This window comes from Hydractinia symbiolongicarpus, chromosome 11 (genome assembly GCF_029227915.1).
Source record: "Hydractinia symbiolongicarpus strain clone_291-10 chromosome 11, HSymV2.1, whole genome shotgun sequence".
Taxonomy (NCBI): Eukaryota; Metazoa; Cnidaria; class Hydrozoa; order Anthoathecata; family Hydractiniidae; genus Hydractinia; species Hydractinia symbiolongicarpus.
The window spans coordinates 10,210,886-10,230,764 of NC_079885.1; the positions used below are offsets into that span (position 1 = coordinate 10,210,886).

A 19,879-nucleotide genomic window follows, 5' to 3' on the forward strand; every position below is an offset into this window, starting at 1 on the left:
AAAATAGTTTTACTTATTTTAGCAGTTATAATAATCATCATGGTTATTGCCATATATGTTTACTGTAAAAGAAAGTCACGGCTTAGTGACCAACCAGCATATTACAATGACATTGCGATGAACGATCCTTTGAGGGCCGAACTAGATGAAGAGGAATTTAAAGACATGGCACGCAATGAGGAAGATGACGATAATGATGAATTACCTTTATTTATATAACATTAATTTGTGTTACTCTGTGATGGATGTCAAAAATGGTGCTGCACAATGCTATTCAATATTAGAATAAAACATCTACTTGATTTTGTAATTACATTTATCAGTGTTTTATATTTGGCTCTTTGGGTTTTTTTTTAAGGTTTTTTTATCCAGGTGGGGAGGAGGACATTTAGAAATTATGTTTGTATTAAAGGAGTTTGCATGGCACAAGAACAAATTCAATTCTGCGTCATAGCATCTAAGAGGCTGTCTTTTTATTAAGATGCTTACCATACAGCAGCATCAAGTGATGAATATTTTTTTTGAAAACTCAGAAGTTGAAACTGACAAAAAAAGGAAATAGTATGCGTTAGTATCTGAAAATTATTTTAAGAGTTCTGTGATTACAAATAAAAATAAACTACAAATTGAGTCATTCCAGTATTTTTACTTTTGTGCAATGAAGATTTACAAGTATTTTCTTTGTATGTATGCATAAATTGAAAGGCATGTTTAAACTCAAATACTTTCATAGAATATTCTTTGACTTTGTTTCTCACAAATTCTTGCATAGTTACATGTAGGTTTTTCTGATCAAACAGTCATATTTTGTAAGTAATTAAAAATGAAGTAGGATTTTATTTACATTTTTTTTCTTAATTTTTGTAGTATTTGAAGGTTTGAATTAGCAGTTCGCAAACAAAATGCCTTCCTTCTGCATCGTTCTAAGAAGAAAATGTGAAAATTAAAAATACCATTTTTATCTCAATTGTTAACATCGTCCCAGACCACAGCGACAAAACGTAATTTTTTTCTACAGTCCTATATAGTCTCGCAAACTAAAATTTTTATTTTGTTTATTATGTTAGTATTGTGTTGATTTTTTGGAGGCAGAAATAGTTATTTTATTAAAATCAGAGTTTTATTTAATTAGCTCTGAACAACATTTAAATTGCACCTTTCCTTATCTTGTATATATGTATATTCCTGTACCAAAAATCTATTGATACTGTTGTATGTTCCCAACATTTAAGTGCAACCTCCTTTGGTTATGTCACTGTGATGACACAGTTTTTTCAAACGGTTTAAAATATAATAATCGATGCTTTTTATGTTTGTATTGTTAAATATGATAATCATCTTGCAAGTTCACTGAATTTAAACTTACATTTTATTTACTTTGAAGATAATATTAAAATTATATGAGTTAAAGATGAATGTAAATCAAAACACTGTTAAATCGTTAATGCATGCTGCAGAAAGAGGTGATATAAGACGTGTGGAACATTGTCTCAAATCTGTTCCTATTGATGCCACAGATGATCAATCGCAAGTTGCTCTTCACTTTGCTTCTTCAAATGGCCACGAAGATATCGTTCGACTTCTAATTAAAAAAGGTGCTTCGCTTGAATGTCCAAACTGGTCAGGGTGGAAACCAATAATGTTTGCAGCTTACTATGGCCATTCCACAGTGGTTGCTTTATTAGTACATAACAATGCCAAAGTAAACTGTGAAAATAGTAGACTGGCTACACCATTAATATGTGCATCAAGATGTGGTCACAAAGGTGTTATTGAAGTATTACTTGAGAATGGTGCTGAAATAAATCCTAAGCCAACTTCTAAGGTCTCTCTCACAGCCCTGATGACTGCAGCACAGCATGGTCATCTTCTGGTTGTAAATTTGCTCTTACAATATGGTGCAAATGTTGATTATAAAAATCCTGATACTGGATATACCGCATTAATGTTGGCAGCTTTAAATGGACACTTGAAAATTGTTGAAATGCTTATTGAGAAAGGTGGAGCAGACCCAAATCTCACAAATACTTTGAACCAGACTGCATTAGATTTAGCAACTGTGCGTGGTAGGAATGATGTAAGGTCCTATTTAAATAACAAAACATTGAAAGAATCTCAGAGTCCTTCCAAATCTCAACCAACGTTAATTGATGCTGCGAAAGCAGGTATTAATTTTGTTAATAACAAATAGGGAAATCATTAGAAAAATATTTTAGGGAAAGGAATATTGCTTGTATTTCGCAATTTTATTAAAATGAATTCTTATAAAACGTTAAAATCGAAAAATTAAAGGCCTTTAAAATTTCGTATAAAGCAGTATCTATAAAGTTGAATCCCTTTGGTGGAATTGTTTTCTTACTGTTTGTTTATCTATGTAGTTTCTGCTTCAAGCACAGAATATATGTCTATCTCCATAATAATAGCTGCATTCTGTGTGTTTAAAATGGCTGTCCACAGCTTCATTGCAGGTCCTCCATATAGTAAAATTATTTGCTGACTGATGAACTAGTGGATTTTTCCACTGGCTAAAGGCTAACATATAAATAATGTTGCACAGTGTTACGATAAAATTCTTATGCATTAAAACTTTAGTTGATTTATGCAGCCCTTAAAATTTTTTCCCTTTAAAAGGCTAAAAATTGAATGCTTAATAGACCTTTTTAACTTAAAGTAGTAATGCCTTTTGTAGAACTACTCTGCTAATTGGGTTGTATTTAAATATTTGATGTTTTCAAGATTATTTAACTGATATTTTTGTAATCTGTGACATTTTTTGTTTTAATTTGACTGGAAATACAAATTTTTAACTTTAAATTGATTCATTATATCATATTGTGTTTGCAGGCAAATTTAAGCTCGTCCAAGAATTGTTAAATACTGGTATTGATGTCAACATGAAAGATGGAGATGGTGCCACCCCACTAATATATGCATGTATTGGTGGCCACAAAGACGTGACTAAAATGTTGCTAATGGCAGGTGCTAATACAGACACTCAGGACTTACAGCATGGATGGACAGCCCTTATGCAAGCGACATTTAAAAAGTAAGCTAAACTAAAGCAATATGGTGTACATTTAATTTCTGTATGTTTTGTTTTGTTTTGTCACAACAAAGTCTCTTTGTTTTTATTCTTATAAATTGTCTTGGTGTTGTTTTGAACGTTCGTTGTTGTTGCCAGGCAGTGCAGAGGACTGGTGTTTTAATAATCTATATATTGTCTTGAATCTTCGTACCTCAGGCATGTGGAAGTTGTCAAACTCCTTTTAAAAGCACAAGCTGATATAAACATTAAGAATAATGATGGTTTGACAGTTTTCGATCTTGCTAGTATTGTTGGAATCCCAGAGATTACCAGGTTGCTAATCCCAGCTGGTGAGTCAAGTTATTCGTATTTTCTTGGTCATTAATTAACGTTTCTACAACTACGGTACTCATTTGTTAATAAAGAAGCCTTCAATTCAAATTTCTGCTTGGTCCTTTGCTTTATATAACTCTTCTTTTTACAAGTGCATAATTAAAACACCGGTTTATTGGAACATATTTTTTTCAAATTCTACTTATTTGTAATAGAAAATTTGTAGTGTAGCATTGTTGGAACATTTTTAGCAATGCATTTAAGCATGTAGTAATTTTGTAGTTAATATAGTATGTAGTTAATTTTAATTTTACTTTTTCATTATTAGACCTTTGACCTATAAATTCTGCATAAATAGCTCTGTAAAACCCTGTATTTCAGTACAGGAGAGTTTACTGCTAGAGTATGGGAGTATTAGCGTCATGTTAACCTGAAATTCATCTGCTAGGATATGTTTTTACAGTTATTAATTGTATTGCAACTTTTATTTTTAGCATATGGCATGCACATCAGTGATGAAGCTGATAAGTATGTAAATAAAAATTACTGCTGAAAATTTTTAAATATTTCTCAATTATTCATTTATTTTCTTCCATTTTTATAAGTGAATTATATAGGATTTGCTGACAATGTTCTCAGCAGTTCCATTGTTTTTGATTTGAATGTCTTAACAATATTTACTAACATTAGAGTTGAAAAAGGATTCAGAAAGTATTGTTTTTTTTAAATCTTGTTAATTCTTTCTGTTTGTTTTAGGGAAAACAAAGGCAATGTTAAGGTGAGGAATGCATTTATGTTGCTCTAAGGGGCTTATCTAGAAAATATTTTTATGAGTTGGTAGCCCTTTGTTGATCAGTGCTGATGATTTTTTTCAAAAAAAAAAAAAGATCAGCTCTGTCGCTTTGTTGGCATGTGTTTGGCTTGCGCCAAGCTGTTTGAAAGAGTACTATGCAAAAATAAATGAATTAAATATGCATTGTTTTATTTCAAAGTGTATATGTATATGTCTGTTCGTGCTAAAAGCATATTTTCTTTACAGCTAACGCCCTGAAAATATCCTAAGAAATAGATATAAAGCATTTTCCAAACATTTTGAGAATACATCTCTATTTTGGGTGCTGAGATTCCATGTCCCCAAAATCAGCACAATGCTGTCTTAATTGTTGAGTTGTTGAGTCTTAACTAACCTGGGTCAGTTACTAGCTCCTAAAACTTTTTACTCCTTTTTTAAATTTACCAATTGTTGTTAACTGCCAGAAAGTTTAATTCTGATTTATATATATATATATATATACATTAATATAAATTGTAAATACCCAAATACTGTTTATGTTTGCTGATTTCGAATATACTACTTGTACTCCACATTGTGTTGTTGTTTGTTTGTTTGTTTGTTTGTTGGTTGGTTTTGGGACATCTTGTTAGTTGTTAATGTACATGTGCTCAGTAAAAACAAAGAAACGCAGAACATTGAATTATTGTTGTTGAGAAATATAATTTATAGATGACTTCCCTGCAAGAAAATTAGGCAGAAAGTCTCAAGCCTAAAAATTTCAGTGCAAAATTAGTTTATATTAGTTCAATTCTGATGACACAACCACCTTCTGATAAACATTAATTAAATTAAGTTTGTCTGTGCCTAAAAATACCGAACCAGGCCACAATTCGTCTTTCCAAAGGAGATGTTTTTTCCTCCTTAAGAATGCGAAAATCTAAAATATTAAGTTTAATTTGGTAATTAGCTATTTGGATATTACACAGTCACAAAGATTAACACCAGTAATACTATTAAAGTTAGTGAAACCATTGTGTTGTGCACAAGTGAAAATAACTTACTTCATCTCCTACTTGGGTAACTGCTTGGGACTGAAGTGGAACCAACTTCTGAGGCTGGTTAACCCACCCACCCGTTCCGGATTGATGACGTCATCAAATTACCTTTAAACCCCAATCTCTTTAACTGTTCGTTAAAAGTATATGATACATTTTCACAATACAGGCAACTAAAAAATAAATTAATTAAAACTTTTTTAGTGTATTGACAGGTACTTGCTGACGTCATTAAAATTCAAATTGCAGATATTTTTTCTTTGTTCTTCTTTTTCGATTTTTCCACGAGCCCTTTTAACTAGTTGAAACACCATTCAAGAATAGTGGTTACTTCGTAGAATTGGATATCCAAAGTCGGCGACAAAATGGGAATAAATAAACGCAACCCAAATACATTATCTCGTGTTGCTGTTCAACGTAGTGACATATTGGATCAGGAAGAAGAATTTGGCGAATTAAGGAAGACAAGTTCAGTGATGTCAGGTAATCCAGACAAATTTGAAAACAATGTCTTTGATATTAAGATAGTAAATATTCGAAATTAAAATCTTTAATATTTTGATAAAAATGTTATGTTCATGTAGTGAGTAAACATCGTGATCTATATATTTTAATCGTTGCTGTTTGTTGGTTAGCCAATTTCGAATGCAGGGGGTTTTGTAATCAAAAATGCTATATAGTTGCACTAATAATTGTGGTAGTAACACCCGTGCAAGTGATTTCATTAATTTATGTTGACAGGTGGGCAAGGATTCATAAAATAAGGATGGAGAAGTATGTACAACGTTAATGACTAGTAATATACACATCCTACAGATGTTTTATACAATTTTCATTTTTAGCATTGGATGCACAGAAGTCTCTTAGTAATGGTTCTGCAAAAGCTAAGATTGTAAGTATATGTAACATAAAAAAATAGTTTTGTCTCTCACATGAGCTTTTATCACAAGGTTGTTTTTGTTGCTACTTTTTATTTTCACTGCTCTATGTTTTTTGGCATTGCAAAGACAAAAACGTTTGTGAAGGTGTATTGAAGTAAATTTATATTATCAGTATTTATATTGAAAAAAATTTATTCAAGAAATATCTACTTTGCTACATCTACATGATAAAACCCAATCTGATAACTGAATTTTAAGTTTCGTGTATTTTCAGACATTGGTTTCTCCTCAAGTCAAATTACCAGACGATGTTGTGGCTCCAGTTGTATCACCATACTCGCAGCTGCCAAGTTTTAATCTTCCTAAAATGTCAATAATGGGATCCAAACTATCCAGCAGTAATGGGAGCGCGGGTGAAACTACTCCTGAGGTAAACATAACTTGCTTATTATTGTATCGTTGATGATCAATTAATCTCCAACTTTAATTGAGAAGTGACCCTAAAAATATTTTCTGACCACCTCAAAATAAGCACCCACCTCTAAATAACCCCCACCTCAAAAAAAGCCCCTACCTCAAAATAAGCACCCACCTCTAAATAAGCCCCTACCTCAAAATAAGCCCCATGTCTGAATAAGCCCCACCGTTGTATAAGCCCTGCTTCCGAATAATCCGCCATAGGGGTTTACCTGCGTTGAGTATACTGAGTACACTGCATTAGGAGACAGTAGCATGCCATTATTATTACTGAAAGTTTTAAGTTTATAATTTTCACTTGCATCTTCGTTGAGTTGCTAGCCCAAATTGAAGAAAACTAGTGGACAAACAAATGAGAATATGTTGTAGCAAATTAAATAATGAATAAAATCCTTTTCGCGGCTTCACTACTTTACTGGATTTGGAATTTAGGTTGCTTGAAATTTAATCTCTTTACGAAACTTTACCTAGATTCTTCAGCACATGCATGGAAATGAAAGATAGATTGTCACACAAAAGTAAAGAGAATTAAGGAAAAACAAATAGACTGTCAGTTTTGCCTTATATCTTTTGTTTTTAGAATAATAGCTATGATACAGCGTCATTCAAAGCACTTCAAAATAACAGCACAAACAACACACGTAATATAAAAAGACCGCAAATGAGTAGCAACACTGCATTCACTGCTCATCAACCAGAACCTGACTCACCCCAGTCATCCATGACGTCATCTGGGTTCACATCTGTAAGCCAGTACCGCGGTCCTGGTGTTATGCCTCAACCCATATTTCGCAGGTAATGTGATTTTTTATCGACGTGATTTTGTAATTAAACATTTTCCTTGACAAATGCAGGACATGTACTGTATATGTTTAAATCAAATACCTTAAAATCAGGTACAAATGCATGTGCTTTGCAGTTCGCCAAATCGAGTTTTGATGGATTCAGCAACTTACGCCTTTCAAAAACATCGTATATTTTGGAGAATTATTTGATAAGTGATTTCACATTGCGAATAACACAACAGTGTGGTTGGAACTATGGAACAAGACCTGTTTTCTTGTTTGTTGTTTGTTTGTTTGTTTGTTTTATTTAGTCATAGAAAACAAAAAAAAAAAGAGTCAAATTACCTATTTTATTAAAGTATTTCTTAAGGCTTTATAAATGTAATTATTTATTTAAACTTTTCCACCTTATTAGTATGTTATTATGTAGTACACTGTTTGTAGAATACATTCAATACGGCTGGAATAAATAATTACTTTGCAAGGACTGAAACACAATATTAACGTTAGCCTTTAAAGACTGGAAAATAAATAATATCCTGGAGAAAAAAAACACATAAAACTTATAAATAGCCTGAACTGCTTACCAAGCAGCGAAATTAAACCTCAAGATGCAAGAATTGTGGTGTTGATCTGCTACTTTGCAGAACAGAAACAAATGAGATTTAATGACAGTGTAAAATCTGAACACACTGGCTTCATACAAGTAGACTAAACTGACTTAATGTGTAAATAATTTCTGTTTTTTGTAGGAAACAACCAAACAGTTCGCCACAAACAATGGAATTTTCTTCAGGCATGTCATCATCAGCTTGGGCGTCACAACAGCCAACGTTTAATTACGGCATTTCCAATTTACTCGGCAACAATCAACATTTACATCAGGTTATGATGAATCACTCAAAACAATCACCCTCGCCTCTACCTTTGCCGAAATTCGCAACTGATATGTCCATAAGGTCTGTGTCCAGTGTGGGAGGAAGTGAAGGTATTGTGGCTGGTTATTTTCTGATCTGTAACAACACTTTTCTCAACATCCCTATGCTTGAAAAAAGTAAAAAATCGCACTGTTTAAACATAAAATTCTTTCTATAACCTTGATCTTAATTTAAGAAAACTAATCTCTGTTGTGGGATGCGTGCTAAAATCTTTGTCCTTTAACCTGTGGAAAGCAATATAGCAGTGTAAATATTCAACTGTGTGTTTCTTTTAGCTGGCGATATTGAGACGTTACTACAGAAGTTGTCATTAGAGAAATATCGTTCTACATTTGAAGAAGAGGAGGTAAAATGTCGCTATGTTTAGCCCTTATGTCCCTCGCTGATGTTATTTCGCACACTTCGCTGGGCCGTTTAGTTTTTTGTGCACTCTATCGTTGTGTCTGCATTGCATCTTGGCGTCTACGCTACCAAATATACTTGGATTTTTTTTTAATCACAAAGGTTTGTCCTATCCTTTTATTGCTTTTTCAGGTTGATTATGAAACGCTGCTTGAGATGGACGACAACGACTTGAAAATGATGGGGATCGATCAAACGATAAATAGAGATCGAATCTTACTCGCTGTGAACGAGAAACAAAAAAAGGTAAAGATATTCTGTAATTGAAATTTCATACAAGAGGTCGTTTCCCCTTTTTTTTACAAAAAATTATCATGGTGAACGAGAAAAGCAGAACTGGTGCATCCTAAAATTTACGTACGCAATGACTGCGCTGTGTCTGAATTGTTTTTTAAGTCATTCTTTCTATTTACTTTTTGGACGCAATTGGTACAGGATTGATTTTTAGTTCATTCTGATTTCTTGAAATGAAATGTCAACTACAGGGTTTAAACCAGGACATTTCTGTTTTCCCGGTGTTTATCTCATAACTGGAATTTGTTTTATTTGATGACCACCTGGACGATATCTCATTCATTTATTTGTTCACTTTTGGAAAAATAAACAAATATACAAATATTGAAAATCCTAGAATAATCTTTGCAGTTAATTTTCATCCTTAATATTTAACTAAGATTGTTGCGTTATTTATTGTGTGTGAAAAGAAAGTTTGGTCCAACTTGCAGAAGTTTAGAAAGAAATACAACAAAGTGGAGTGTCTCCATATTATATTTTACACCAAAGTGGAGTGTCTTCATATTATATTTTACACGACATTTTGTTTATTAGGTGAAACTAATACACGATGTTTATATTTTTAGGGAGTAAGCCGATCATTGCATAACACTCCTGTTAACTCTGTTTGCACCCCCGTCTCACCAACTGGCAAGTCGACAGGTGTGTTCTTTTACAAAAATAAATATGTAATGTACGGTAATCGTCGAAATATTCAAATTCGAACTTGCTTCTATGCGAATGCAGTACTCACGTTGAAGGCCTGGATAAGTGAGATTTCCGCGTGGTGGGACCGTTATTTCAGTCCCATCAACCAAGAAGCTAGTTCTAATTTTTCCTGTCACTTAACTGCCACTTAATGCGGGTATATTGAACTACCATACCGTAAATGACAGATTAAGCGCCCAGGGCGATTATTTAAGCAGGGGCGCTTGCTCACAAATTTTTTCCTAACCCCGGGGCGATTATTGAGCACGGGGCTCTAAGCCTGTCATTTTCAATAATTTTAATGCAAAAGTTTTCACACTCTTTCTGATGAAACGAGCTAGCGAGTACTTCATAACCAGTAAAATAATTAAATCTACTACATTATAATTTATATATATTTTTTATTCAATAGGTGGTTCCATTGCATCTGTACCCGGTCACGTAAAATTAGCTCCGTTACCCGCGTTTATTTCGCAAAGGTGATATTTTTACAACGTAGGTATGACGATTTAAGAGGAAGCACTTTTATATTTATATTTGTTTATTATAAACTTAAAAAACTTTTTTTTATAAGACACCCTATTTGTATAGTCAGGGAGCGATTTTTTGGCCGTCAAGTTGGTGAGCTAGCTCCTAAGGGTTTGATTTTTTGCAGACGCGTAAAACCTGCTTTAACTTTCTCATCTTGTTTATTGGTAGTGAACTGGGCACTAAATGCAATTCCCTGTAGCACGCTGCAGTTTGAACACTGATACATATTGCTTTTAAGACTTTTTGCTGCAGTTCAATAAGAAACGTTTTTCAGGCGGCGGTTGTAATATTATAATGACAATGTTTAAAAAGGATTTTTTATTTTTTTATTTTTTTTTAAAGTTTTTGGTTTCTGTATATACAGCTACTTGTTGATAGTTTTAATTTACCGTTCTTCAATGCATTCACGCGCGCAATTTATTTTATATATTTTAACAATAATATATAACCATATAATTTTGATATTACGAAAATGTATCAAAAACTTTTTTTATTCTAAAATTTGCCATGACGCTATATTATAAACTTATATGTAAATATGACTTGAGTTGGGTATAATTAAATTATGTGAATATTTGAAGAAAATAACACAATCTTTTTTTTGTGTATCTTAAGTACTGGTTAGAAATATAGCGGCAACCACTTCGTGCCCAGGACATTTGATCATTTGATAAACCGAAGCAGTGTTTTCCGAATTGAAAAAAAGGAGATGTTGCAGCAGATTTTGCAAATAAAGTGAACACCAAGTAAAAACAAAAATTATGATGCTTAATCTCTTTCTTTTAAGAATCAAATAGAACAGGATACCACTTTTGAATAGAAGATTTCCCGTGTGCCATAAGATCCCAATGCTCTTTCCCGAATCGACCAACTTGCGTTGAATTTCCCAACGCCACAGTACCAATCACGCGTGGTTTCAAAAAAACATTGTTTTGTCGTCCTTGTATTTCTATGCTGATGGCTATATTTTGAAGACTCGCGCCTTGAACTTCTTCCAAGTTGAAAATGAATTCCTCGTTAAATTCTGGTTTTGTTGTTGTTGCAACGTTATTTGTGTAATAGACTTTAATTTCTTTATCTTGATAAAGCAGAGCTATTTTGGCTTGTAGGTATTTGTCTGTTGGTTGTATTTTCAAATTTCTTGCTTTGCAGGTAGTAAGGGCAATCCTTTGTGCACCCCTTAAATAGGAGAGCGTCACAAGAACTTCTCCGTAGGGTGTTTCACCTGTTAAACGTTCCGATTTCTCAACATCGCGCCATATTGTACCACATCCTGTTTTTAAATTAAAAACAAAAGAGCATTCAAATGTAGTTTTACACAAGTCGAATTAGAATTGCTTATTGCACGAAATAGTCGTCAGTGAAAAGAAAAGTAGAAGCAACACTAATTTATTATTATCGTGTGTAGAATAAAAACTCATACACCCCCCGGGTACTTTCGCTTTTTCACTCTAACTGCACAGATAAAAGACAAATAGTACTGCAACTTCGTCCCAGGGCTTTTCTGCACCTATGATATTTTGACTGAAGGACGCCGTAATATTACGAAACCGTTCTGTTAGAATAATATAGGCGTGACAGGGCCCTGGAATGAGGTTGAAAGCCCTGGGAATAAGGTGCCAAGAGTTATTATGGCAGGTTAGACTTGATTTAACTACTATGAAGTCCTGTGTACGAGGTTGTTTTAGCGAGCAACTTTGTTAAGCACTCTACACTAGGCGGAGCTGAGTGTTGAATAATCAACTTAGTACTTATACCTTTTATCGGTGTTAGACCTGCTTCGTTGAAGATATCTTCTATGTTAACTTCTGTAAAGCCGAATGGATTTTTGTTAAACTGATCACTAATAGTCCACACGTTAAACTTCAACGTGATTGGAGGGTCGGAAGAGATCTGCATACTATCCAATGGGAATCGAAAAATTTCGTTAAACGTAGGATTAGGACCATCAACTCTGACAGTCTGGTAGACAGTAAAACAGTGAGACATCAAAACACTCACAATTATTTGTTCGTTGATATATTCTGGGAGATGTTTACCCTCCTCCAATGTCACATGCACTTCTGATTTTCTTAGATCATAAAAAAGTTCAAAACACAACGCAGGGATTTTCTCCTTTTTTCGATATATAGATTTATCTATCGATCCTATTTTCGACAATTCTTTTTTTGTGTTTTCTCTTTTAAGACTGGGAATATTAAAAGGTTCCGAGGTTGGTAATCTTATCTCTTTGGTTTGATATTCAGGTTCTGTAGGAATATTAATCAGTGGTTGTTCTTCCGATTCCGCCACATTTCCATCTCTCCACTTTCGATACCACCAAACCAAGCACAACACAATCAATATGGCGTCCACGATAAAAAAGATGGCAGCAGATACAACCAGTAATAACGGTAAGTGAGACATCATCAGTGTAGTCTCTATGAAAAAACAGAGGTATATGTAATGTGAGATTTTAAAAACAGTTTAAATGGTCAATCCTAGCACTTCAATTGAATTTTTTGCGCAAGTTAACTTAGTTGTAACTATTTTAAAATTATAAACTTATTTAGAAAAGTTTAGGTTTAAAATTGTCGTAGAAGTAAATAAATTTTAAGTACTAGGTCCTTTAATGACAAGAGAATCAAGCAAAATCAAGAAGCTGGGACAAGTTATACAGTAAAGCGATAATCTTAACATAACAGGACCTTCGCTGGGTTTCTTTTTAAATAAAAAAAATTATGCTATATACAACTCCAATATTGAAATTTACAATCTCACACCCAGGGCTTTTTTTTCGACTTGTGATATTTCAATTGCACGCTGGCCACACAGACTAGAAAGCAAGAAGGAAGCTGTTGGAGCTAAATTGTGATATTGCAAATCGAATTTTCACAACGAGTTTGTGCACAACCAATGCTTTTTATATACAGCATCTAGATGTTCTCTCTCGTTTTCTGTCTCCACAACCAAGATGGTAGCTACAAGTAGCGACGTACAAATCCCGCGAATTTTCTCAGCGGTTGAATTTTCCCACAGGCGTACAACAAGGATTGTATATTTGGAGAAAAGAAAGTTGAATGTTAGCCTCTTTATATTTTTCACACAATATGAAACTAGTATATTGTATATTGAAAGTACAAATTTAATTTCAAAAGTGGGAAGTGAATGAACTTTTTGTCATCGCAATGAAAACAAGCCTTTATGTTTAGGATTAGAGTGTGTTGTAAAAGTTTAAAAGATGTTCACGGGTCTTTAGATAATTTCCATTTTAAGATTTTAGGATTTAATTTTACTGCATAAATTATATTGGGAGTTTAATTATAATACATAAATTTCTTGGGGGTTTAATTATAATGCATAATTTATAAAGCAATGCGTTTAATAACTTTATGCTGCGCAAAAAAGAATTTTACAATACCAATGAACGCTGAAAATGAAAAATCTCCTCCCCAGGGCGCACAGTAAAGGAGTCACAAAAGTTGTAATTAAAAAATCTTAGCAGAGCAATAACAGAAAACGGATCAAACCCTCAAAATGGCAACTTTAAGATACAGTGAAATCTGTATAAATAGCAAACTCGTTACCAGCGGCTATCTCTCTTTTTTATATCTGGACGACGATACGTTCGCATCGCTGGTACGATGTCAGAAAAGATACAAGATGTCCTGGGGACGAGGTTGTGTATATAAGACATGGACAATTTTCTCACATAAATGCTCTCCGTTTTAGACAGATTTCACCGCAGAAAACTTTAAAAACTTGAGAAGAATTAGGAGGGACAACCTTCACACATGGACAAAAATGCTTCACAAGAGCTTTCCCAATGTAATTTTCATTTATTTAAAAGAATAACAAAAATCAACACTTGTTTGAATTAACAAAAGAATAACATTACTGAACATCAATGAATAATTTCTTCTTCTAAGTTACAATTAAAATTTACGGACGAATAGGAGCCATTGCATGGTTCGGACTTTACTCAAATAAATCACTTACCCCGTGCTCGATTCGTAGAGAAACCGGGATCTTTTAAAATTGTATTTTCAGAACATTTTATACACAATCCTTCTTCTTTTTAGAAATGAAACGAAAGTTTTCTGTAACTTGCACTCTCCTTCATTGTCGTTAAATATAGCACTAATGATTCTCCCTTCAACATTTTGTTAAAAAGTCTAGACCTTTACGTTAGAGTGGTTTAGAAATATTTATTTTAGTTAAATTAGTTTCCGTTAAGAAATTAAAAATGTAATACAAGTTATTCCGGGTAAATTGTCCCCAGTACATTTTATCTAAGAGCTTGCACACCGCGGCTAATCTGTCATTTTTATTTTCAAAATCCTCTAAGATGGAAGGACACTTTTCAGGTTATTACCTTTAATTAACGACAGGATCATTTATATCAGTTTTAAAGATTTTTTAATAGACCTATTAAAATTCTCAAATTATGGATTGGTGTAAGCAAAGTTATAGTGTATAAATCCCAAAGCTTCCTTGTATGTCTTTGTCATCTTCGTTAAACGATGTTTTCACTATACAGATAGTCATCTTTCGAGAAGGGATACCTTTTGACTGTATTGTTCACACACAAACAACAGAACAAAGCATCCTGTTAATGAATACATTTCGCTTAACTATTAAATTTGTTTTCATTTTGATGACGCCATTTTGGAACGCCATTTTTTCTTTAGAAGTAGCAAAGTAGACTTCCTCCATTAGAACACAGAAGCTAAACGGGAAGAATTTATTCCTTTCCTATAGTCTGAAACTTTGTGTGAAATCAACCTCATATTTGTTGCTTATTCTCAAAGAGATAAATAGTCATAAGCATATGTCTTACAATGTCAGCTGTTGTCTAAACCGAGCCATATAAAACTTCCTTTCTCGCTACCTAATCTTTTCATTCTGTTTATTAATACTAATTCCCTATTAAATCAATGTCTTATCTCCCGCGCCTTATTTAATTGAGTTTCCAAGGGGATTGAGTGTTACCAAAAAACAAAAGAAAAAAGCTCAAGTAAAAACTTATTATTAAAATAAATTTTAATAAAAGCAACAACAATAACAGCTACACCACCGCTACCACCACCACCGCCACCACCACCACCGCCACCACCACCACCATATTTTATCTGAGGCTCAATGCTACTTAAGTTTCTGCATTTTAAATGTTTTTGATTGTTGCTTGTTGATTATGTACCTAGAAAGTCCAAACTGGGTTAATCCAAATTAGACTGACGTGCCAACAGAAATCAAACTTCCATTTTAATCACATTCGCCGTCGCATAAAATTTTCATGACTGTTACAACGAGAAAAGTCCAGGAAACTATTGATGTTTTTTGTCCCTGTTTTTTGTTATTTCTCTTCTTCTTTTTTAAGGATTTGAAGTCTAATGTTGCTTATGAGATGTTGTTTAAAACAAAAATAGGTAAAAAAACTAAGAAAAAAATTAGTCACCACTACTTTCAATAACGTTTTATGTCTAAGAAGTCTGAAAATTTTCGAGGTTCGAAATTAATGAAGTTTTTTTTGTACAATAAATTCTTACTTTTAAAATCTATTTTATATATAATAATTTCTCTAAACATTTCTTATACAATTTTTTTAGTTCTTTTGATTTATTCACATGACTGTAGAGAATGCCACTTGAAAGTTGACGATTTCGAAGTTAACATGGCCGCCCAGTGTTCCTGTCCTGCACGCTCCGCCATCCCTGATTTACCGATAGTGAACTTTCCGATAACCCGAGGTTTCATTGACCGTTTAACTTGTCTACTTTGCAACTCCACACTAATAGTTATACCGTCGATATTTATATTCTTGTACTCCAGCAAACAAAACACAAATTCTTCGTTAAATTTTGGATTTGTGACCATGGGTATAAAATTACTATAGAAAACCTTTTGTTCCTCTTCGCGATAACAAAAAGTTATTTTCCCTTGTATGTCTTTATCATTCGCTGCGAGAACTAAATCTTTGGCCTTGTCGAGAATTAGGCTAATTCTTTGCGCTCCAGGGAGATAGGAAAGGGAGATGAGAACATCGCCTTGCAAACTCTCGTCTTTCAACGAATCAGATCTAAGAATATTACGCCATACAAGTCCTTTACCTAAATATGCAAGAGAAAGTAAGGTCAGCGATACTTTCATTTTCAACTTCATTTCCATGTTTTTTTTTGTATTTTGATCGCTAAAGAGTGCTGGGGACGAGATTGGTCTCTTGTCTTTTTTATATTCCAGCTTACCGTATTCTACTAACAAAACTATTGGAAGTATTACATAGCAACAATGACATAAAGAACTGGGATTGAAGTTGTATTTTGTCTTTGCAAAATGTTAAATTTATTTTACCATTTTATAAAAGTTAAAAGAATGGTACTATGGGGCACGGTGTTTAATGAACTATCATGTTATAAATAAAAGACATGTACTGTTTCTATACAAAGCAGAAATGGAATTATTCTAAAGATAAAAGGAAAATGCTAATTCAAAATTGCACTACTTTTGTTATAACGCCAAAGCTAATCTCACATACCTTGAGCCGGGGTCACCCCGTGTTGTGTAAATATTTCCTCAATGCTTACTTCAACGTATCCAAACGGGTTTTTCCTCGAATATCTATCGATTGTCCATATGTTGAACTTCAATGTGATTGGAGGATCCGAAGAGATCAGCATGCTATCCAATGGAAATCGCAGGTTTTCGTTAAACGTAGGGTTAGGACCATCAACTCTGACGGTGTGGAAGATGGTAAAACAATGAGACATCAAAACACTCACAACTATTTGTTCGTTGATATATTCTGGAAGATGTTTACCGCATTTCAGGGACACCAATACTTCTGACGTACGAAAATCGTAATATAATTCGAAGCACAATCTTGGGATAGAACTTAACTTTCTTTTGTGCGAAAACTTTTCATATTTTTCCACATCGAAGGATTCTTCATCAATATTTGTTGACCTTCGAATGGTTTTGAATTTTTTCAAACGCAGATTTCTTTCGTTTCCCCTAACACTGATTTTTCGGCATGGTATTTCAAAAATGTCGGGAGAATAGTCGACGTCAGTCGTTGGTTTTGTCGTAAATGGATCCATTTTAATATCAAGTAATCGCTCTTTATCTGGGTCTTTTTTATTTTTTTTGTTCAGTTGACGTTTTATGCATAACCATACGAAGTATGAAACAGCAAGTATGATATCGACGGAAAGAAAAATAATTGCTGCGATATATAAATATGGCGGCCATAACCGTGACGTCATATTTAGTTAGCACTAAAACGAAAAAACAAATTATCAGAAAACATCATTTCTTGTCAGGACTTTATCTACTGCTTCTCTCCTTTTTCTAAAGCTTTATAATAGCTAATAAATAGTTGTTATAGTATTGCCAGCGGCGTTAATATAGAGTAAGTCTTGGTTTACACTCAGTAGTATAGCTGCATCGAGATTTAAACTCTAAATTAGTCAATCTAAAGCGTTCCGTTAAGCAAAATTTTAACCATAAATAAAATCTTTGTTTTTGTTTCATTCTTTGAGTTTTACAGTCTGTCTATCTTGCTTTGAATACAAAATTCTGCTTTTAGTATTTCTCTGAAAATACTTTCAGTTCGGTTGTTTTGTTTGCAAGATGACAGTGATCTCCACCGTAGGTGTTTGTTTGTGGATTTAAACACATATTATTGTAAACAACAACAGAGAGCAATTATTTGTGTCAGCGCTAGGTCAGTATTTGCATTGACTTGTATATACGATACCCAAACAGAATGGTTTCCACGTGCTATACATGGTTTCTACATCTGCAAATTTGCATATTTTAAATTATCTAGGTTAAGTGTATTTTTAAAAGACTTGAAGATAACCTCATTACACAAAATTACGCGGGTATCAACACTCTCGTCCCCAGGGATCTTTGCCTTTTCGATATGAGCTTATATCGAAAAGGCAAATATCCCTGGGGACGAGGGTGGGGTAACAAAAGAGCGCGTATGAAATTAACACGACAGGTAAGTAACACGAATAGTGAATTTGATTTTTAAAGTGTGTGATGCAAACGCTAAACAAAAAAATTCAATCCCCGTGGTATTCAATTAACTTGATTTTCTGGCACTACAACTTTTTTTACGTTCCAGCGCAGCTGACCATCACGGAATTATGTGTGTTCAAATTGTATTTGTCAATACAGTTAAAACTAAAAATTTTAACCAAGTTCGTAGTTCGTAGTTCTCTTGCGAAAAAGTAACTTTTTTACCTAACGTAATCGTAATCGAATTTTCAAGGGTTTTTTTTAAAACAATATTTTGAATATTTTATCTAAGAAAAAAACGAAGTTATGGTTAGTTGGGAAATATTGATAATCGGAGAAAATTGTATTCACCAATGCATAGAATTAGTCGCTCTTGCCTTGACTATGGTTAGTCTTGAGAAAATTAGGGAATGTCCAATTGCTGAGTAATATAGAACCTGAATATCAAACAAAGGAGAAAAGATTACCAACCTCCGAACCTTTTAATATTCCCAGTCTTGAGAGAAAAAACACAAAAAGAGGTTTGTTGACAATAGGACCGATAGATAAATCTATATATCAAAAAAAGGAAAAAATCCCTGCGTTGTGTTTTGAACTTTTTTATGATCTAAGAAAATCAGAAGCGCATGTGATATTGAAAGAGGGTAAACATCTCCCAAAAAACATCAACAAACAAATAATTGTGAGTGTTTTGATGTCTCACTGTTTTACTGTCTACCAGAGTGTCAGAGTTGATGGTCCTCATTCTACGTTTAACAATTGTTCAGAAAAAAACATTGTTGTGTTTATCCTGATCTTACCCTCTCCTGGAATTATTAGTTAATGTTAGCAAAAAGAAATAGCCGGTTGATTTGAGTAGAACTAAATTGGAAAAACTCAAGAAAGCCTGTAGTAAATGTCTCAGAAGTTTTCGCCGCCTACTCTAAAATTTAGGCACTGTCCCCTCTTTTTTCCGATTAGGTAACAATTGATAAATTTATTGTCCTGCGCAAATATAGAAATAGTTATAAATGCGTACTACTAGGTGATGAATTAAAAGCTGAAAAAGAAAAGTAGCTTTTCTGAAAAATGGACGAAGTAACGGTCAAACTCAATTAGCAAAACCTCCATTTAGTGGACTCTTTATAACTGACACTTCAAAACGGACACTTCATAGCGGGCATTTTATAGCCATATTATGGTGGATACCTCTGTACATCAAGCGTCATTTTAAGGTAGCAGCTTACATAACTCTCTAGAACTGATCTCTCTCTCTGGTAACTTATTTTTGATTCTTTTATCTCTGTCATTTTGTTTTTAAGCGGAATACCAAATACGCCTTGCTCGTCCAAGAATCAATACTGCATAATATTTGTCATAGGCTTAACGATTGCTTGTTGATTATCTATTTGGGAAATCCTAAATTGACCTGTTCGCTTGCTCAGCTGTTGTGCTATTCAAAATAAAATTTCTCTTAATAACGTTCATGTCTAAAGTAAAGCACGTGCCAAGTTATATAGAGACAAAATATTATCTTATCTTGAAAGCTCTTAAGTGTTGTGTTAACAGTAAAGAAATTCTAGGAAGTAAAGGGTGAGAAGAGAGGCTGTAATAAAACAATTGCAGTGTTTTATCCTTTCTTTTTTTGGATAACGAAGCACAATCTTTGTCCTGAGCTTCCTTTTCGCTTTCTGATATGATTGGTGGTTGGTG

At 33.6% G+C, this 19,879-nt stretch overlaps 3 protein-coding genes across 5 annotated transcripts; 1 reads left to right on the forward strand and 2 right to left on the reverse strand.

Moving 5' to 3' along the window:
* Positions 1-1,365: 1,365 nt before the first annotated feature.
* On the forward strand, positions 1,366-10,776 carry LOC130614692 (ankyrin repeat and SAM domain-containing protein 6-like). Its single transcript, XM_057436128.1, has 14 exons — positions 1,366-2,165; positions 2,845-3,046; positions 3,242-3,375; positions 3,853-3,886; positions 4,115-4,136; positions 5,527-5,671; positions 6,031-6,080; positions 6,344-6,499; positions 7,127-7,341; positions 8,084-8,319; positions 8,545-8,615; positions 8,804-8,917; positions 9,532-9,607; positions 10,065-10,776. Exons 1-14 carry the CDS (start codon positions 1,412-1,414, stop codon positions 10,133-10,135), a joined length of 2,280 nt encoding a protein of 759 aa, XP_057292111.1. The 5' UTR covers positions 1,366-1,411; the 3' UTR covers positions 10,136-10,776.
* A 165-nt stretch (positions 10,777-10,941) lies between these two features.
* LOC130614694 (synaptotagmin-10-like) lies at positions 10,942-15,052 on the reverse strand. 3 transcript variants are annotated; one of them, XM_057436131.1, is made up of 3 exons: positions 15,003-15,052; positions 11,941-12,603; positions 10,942-11,456 (listed from the first exon to the last, which is right to left on the reverse strand). In XM_057436131.1, exons 2-3 carry the CDS (start codon positions 12,590-12,592, stop codon positions 10,966-10,968), a joined length of 1,143 nt encoding a protein of 380 aa, XP_057292114.1. In that variant the 5' UTR covers positions 12,593-12,603; positions 15,003-15,052; the 3' UTR covers positions 10,942-10,965. The 3 variants fall into 3 exon arrangements, with proteins under 3 accessions (XP_057292114.1, XP_057292113.1, XP_057292115.1); XM_057436130.1 differs by lacking the exon at positions 15,003-15,052 and adding an exon at positions 14,162-14,902; XM_057436132.1 differs by lacking the exon at positions 15,003-15,052 and adding an exon at positions 12,946-13,223.
* Positions 15,053-15,632: 580 nt separating this feature from the next.
* Positions 15,633-17,463, reverse strand: LOC130614693 (synaptotagmin-6-like). Its single transcript, XM_057436129.1, has 2 exons — positions 16,698-17,463; positions 15,633-16,272 (listed from the first exon to the last, which is right to left on the reverse strand). The coding sequence occupies exons 1-2, from the start codon at positions 17,422-17,424 to the stop codon at positions 15,782-15,784; spliced, it is 1,218 nt and encodes a 405-aa protein (XP_057292112.1). The 5' UTR covers positions 17,425-17,463; the 3' UTR covers positions 15,633-15,781.
* Positions 17,464-19,879: the final 2,416 nt, after the last annotated feature.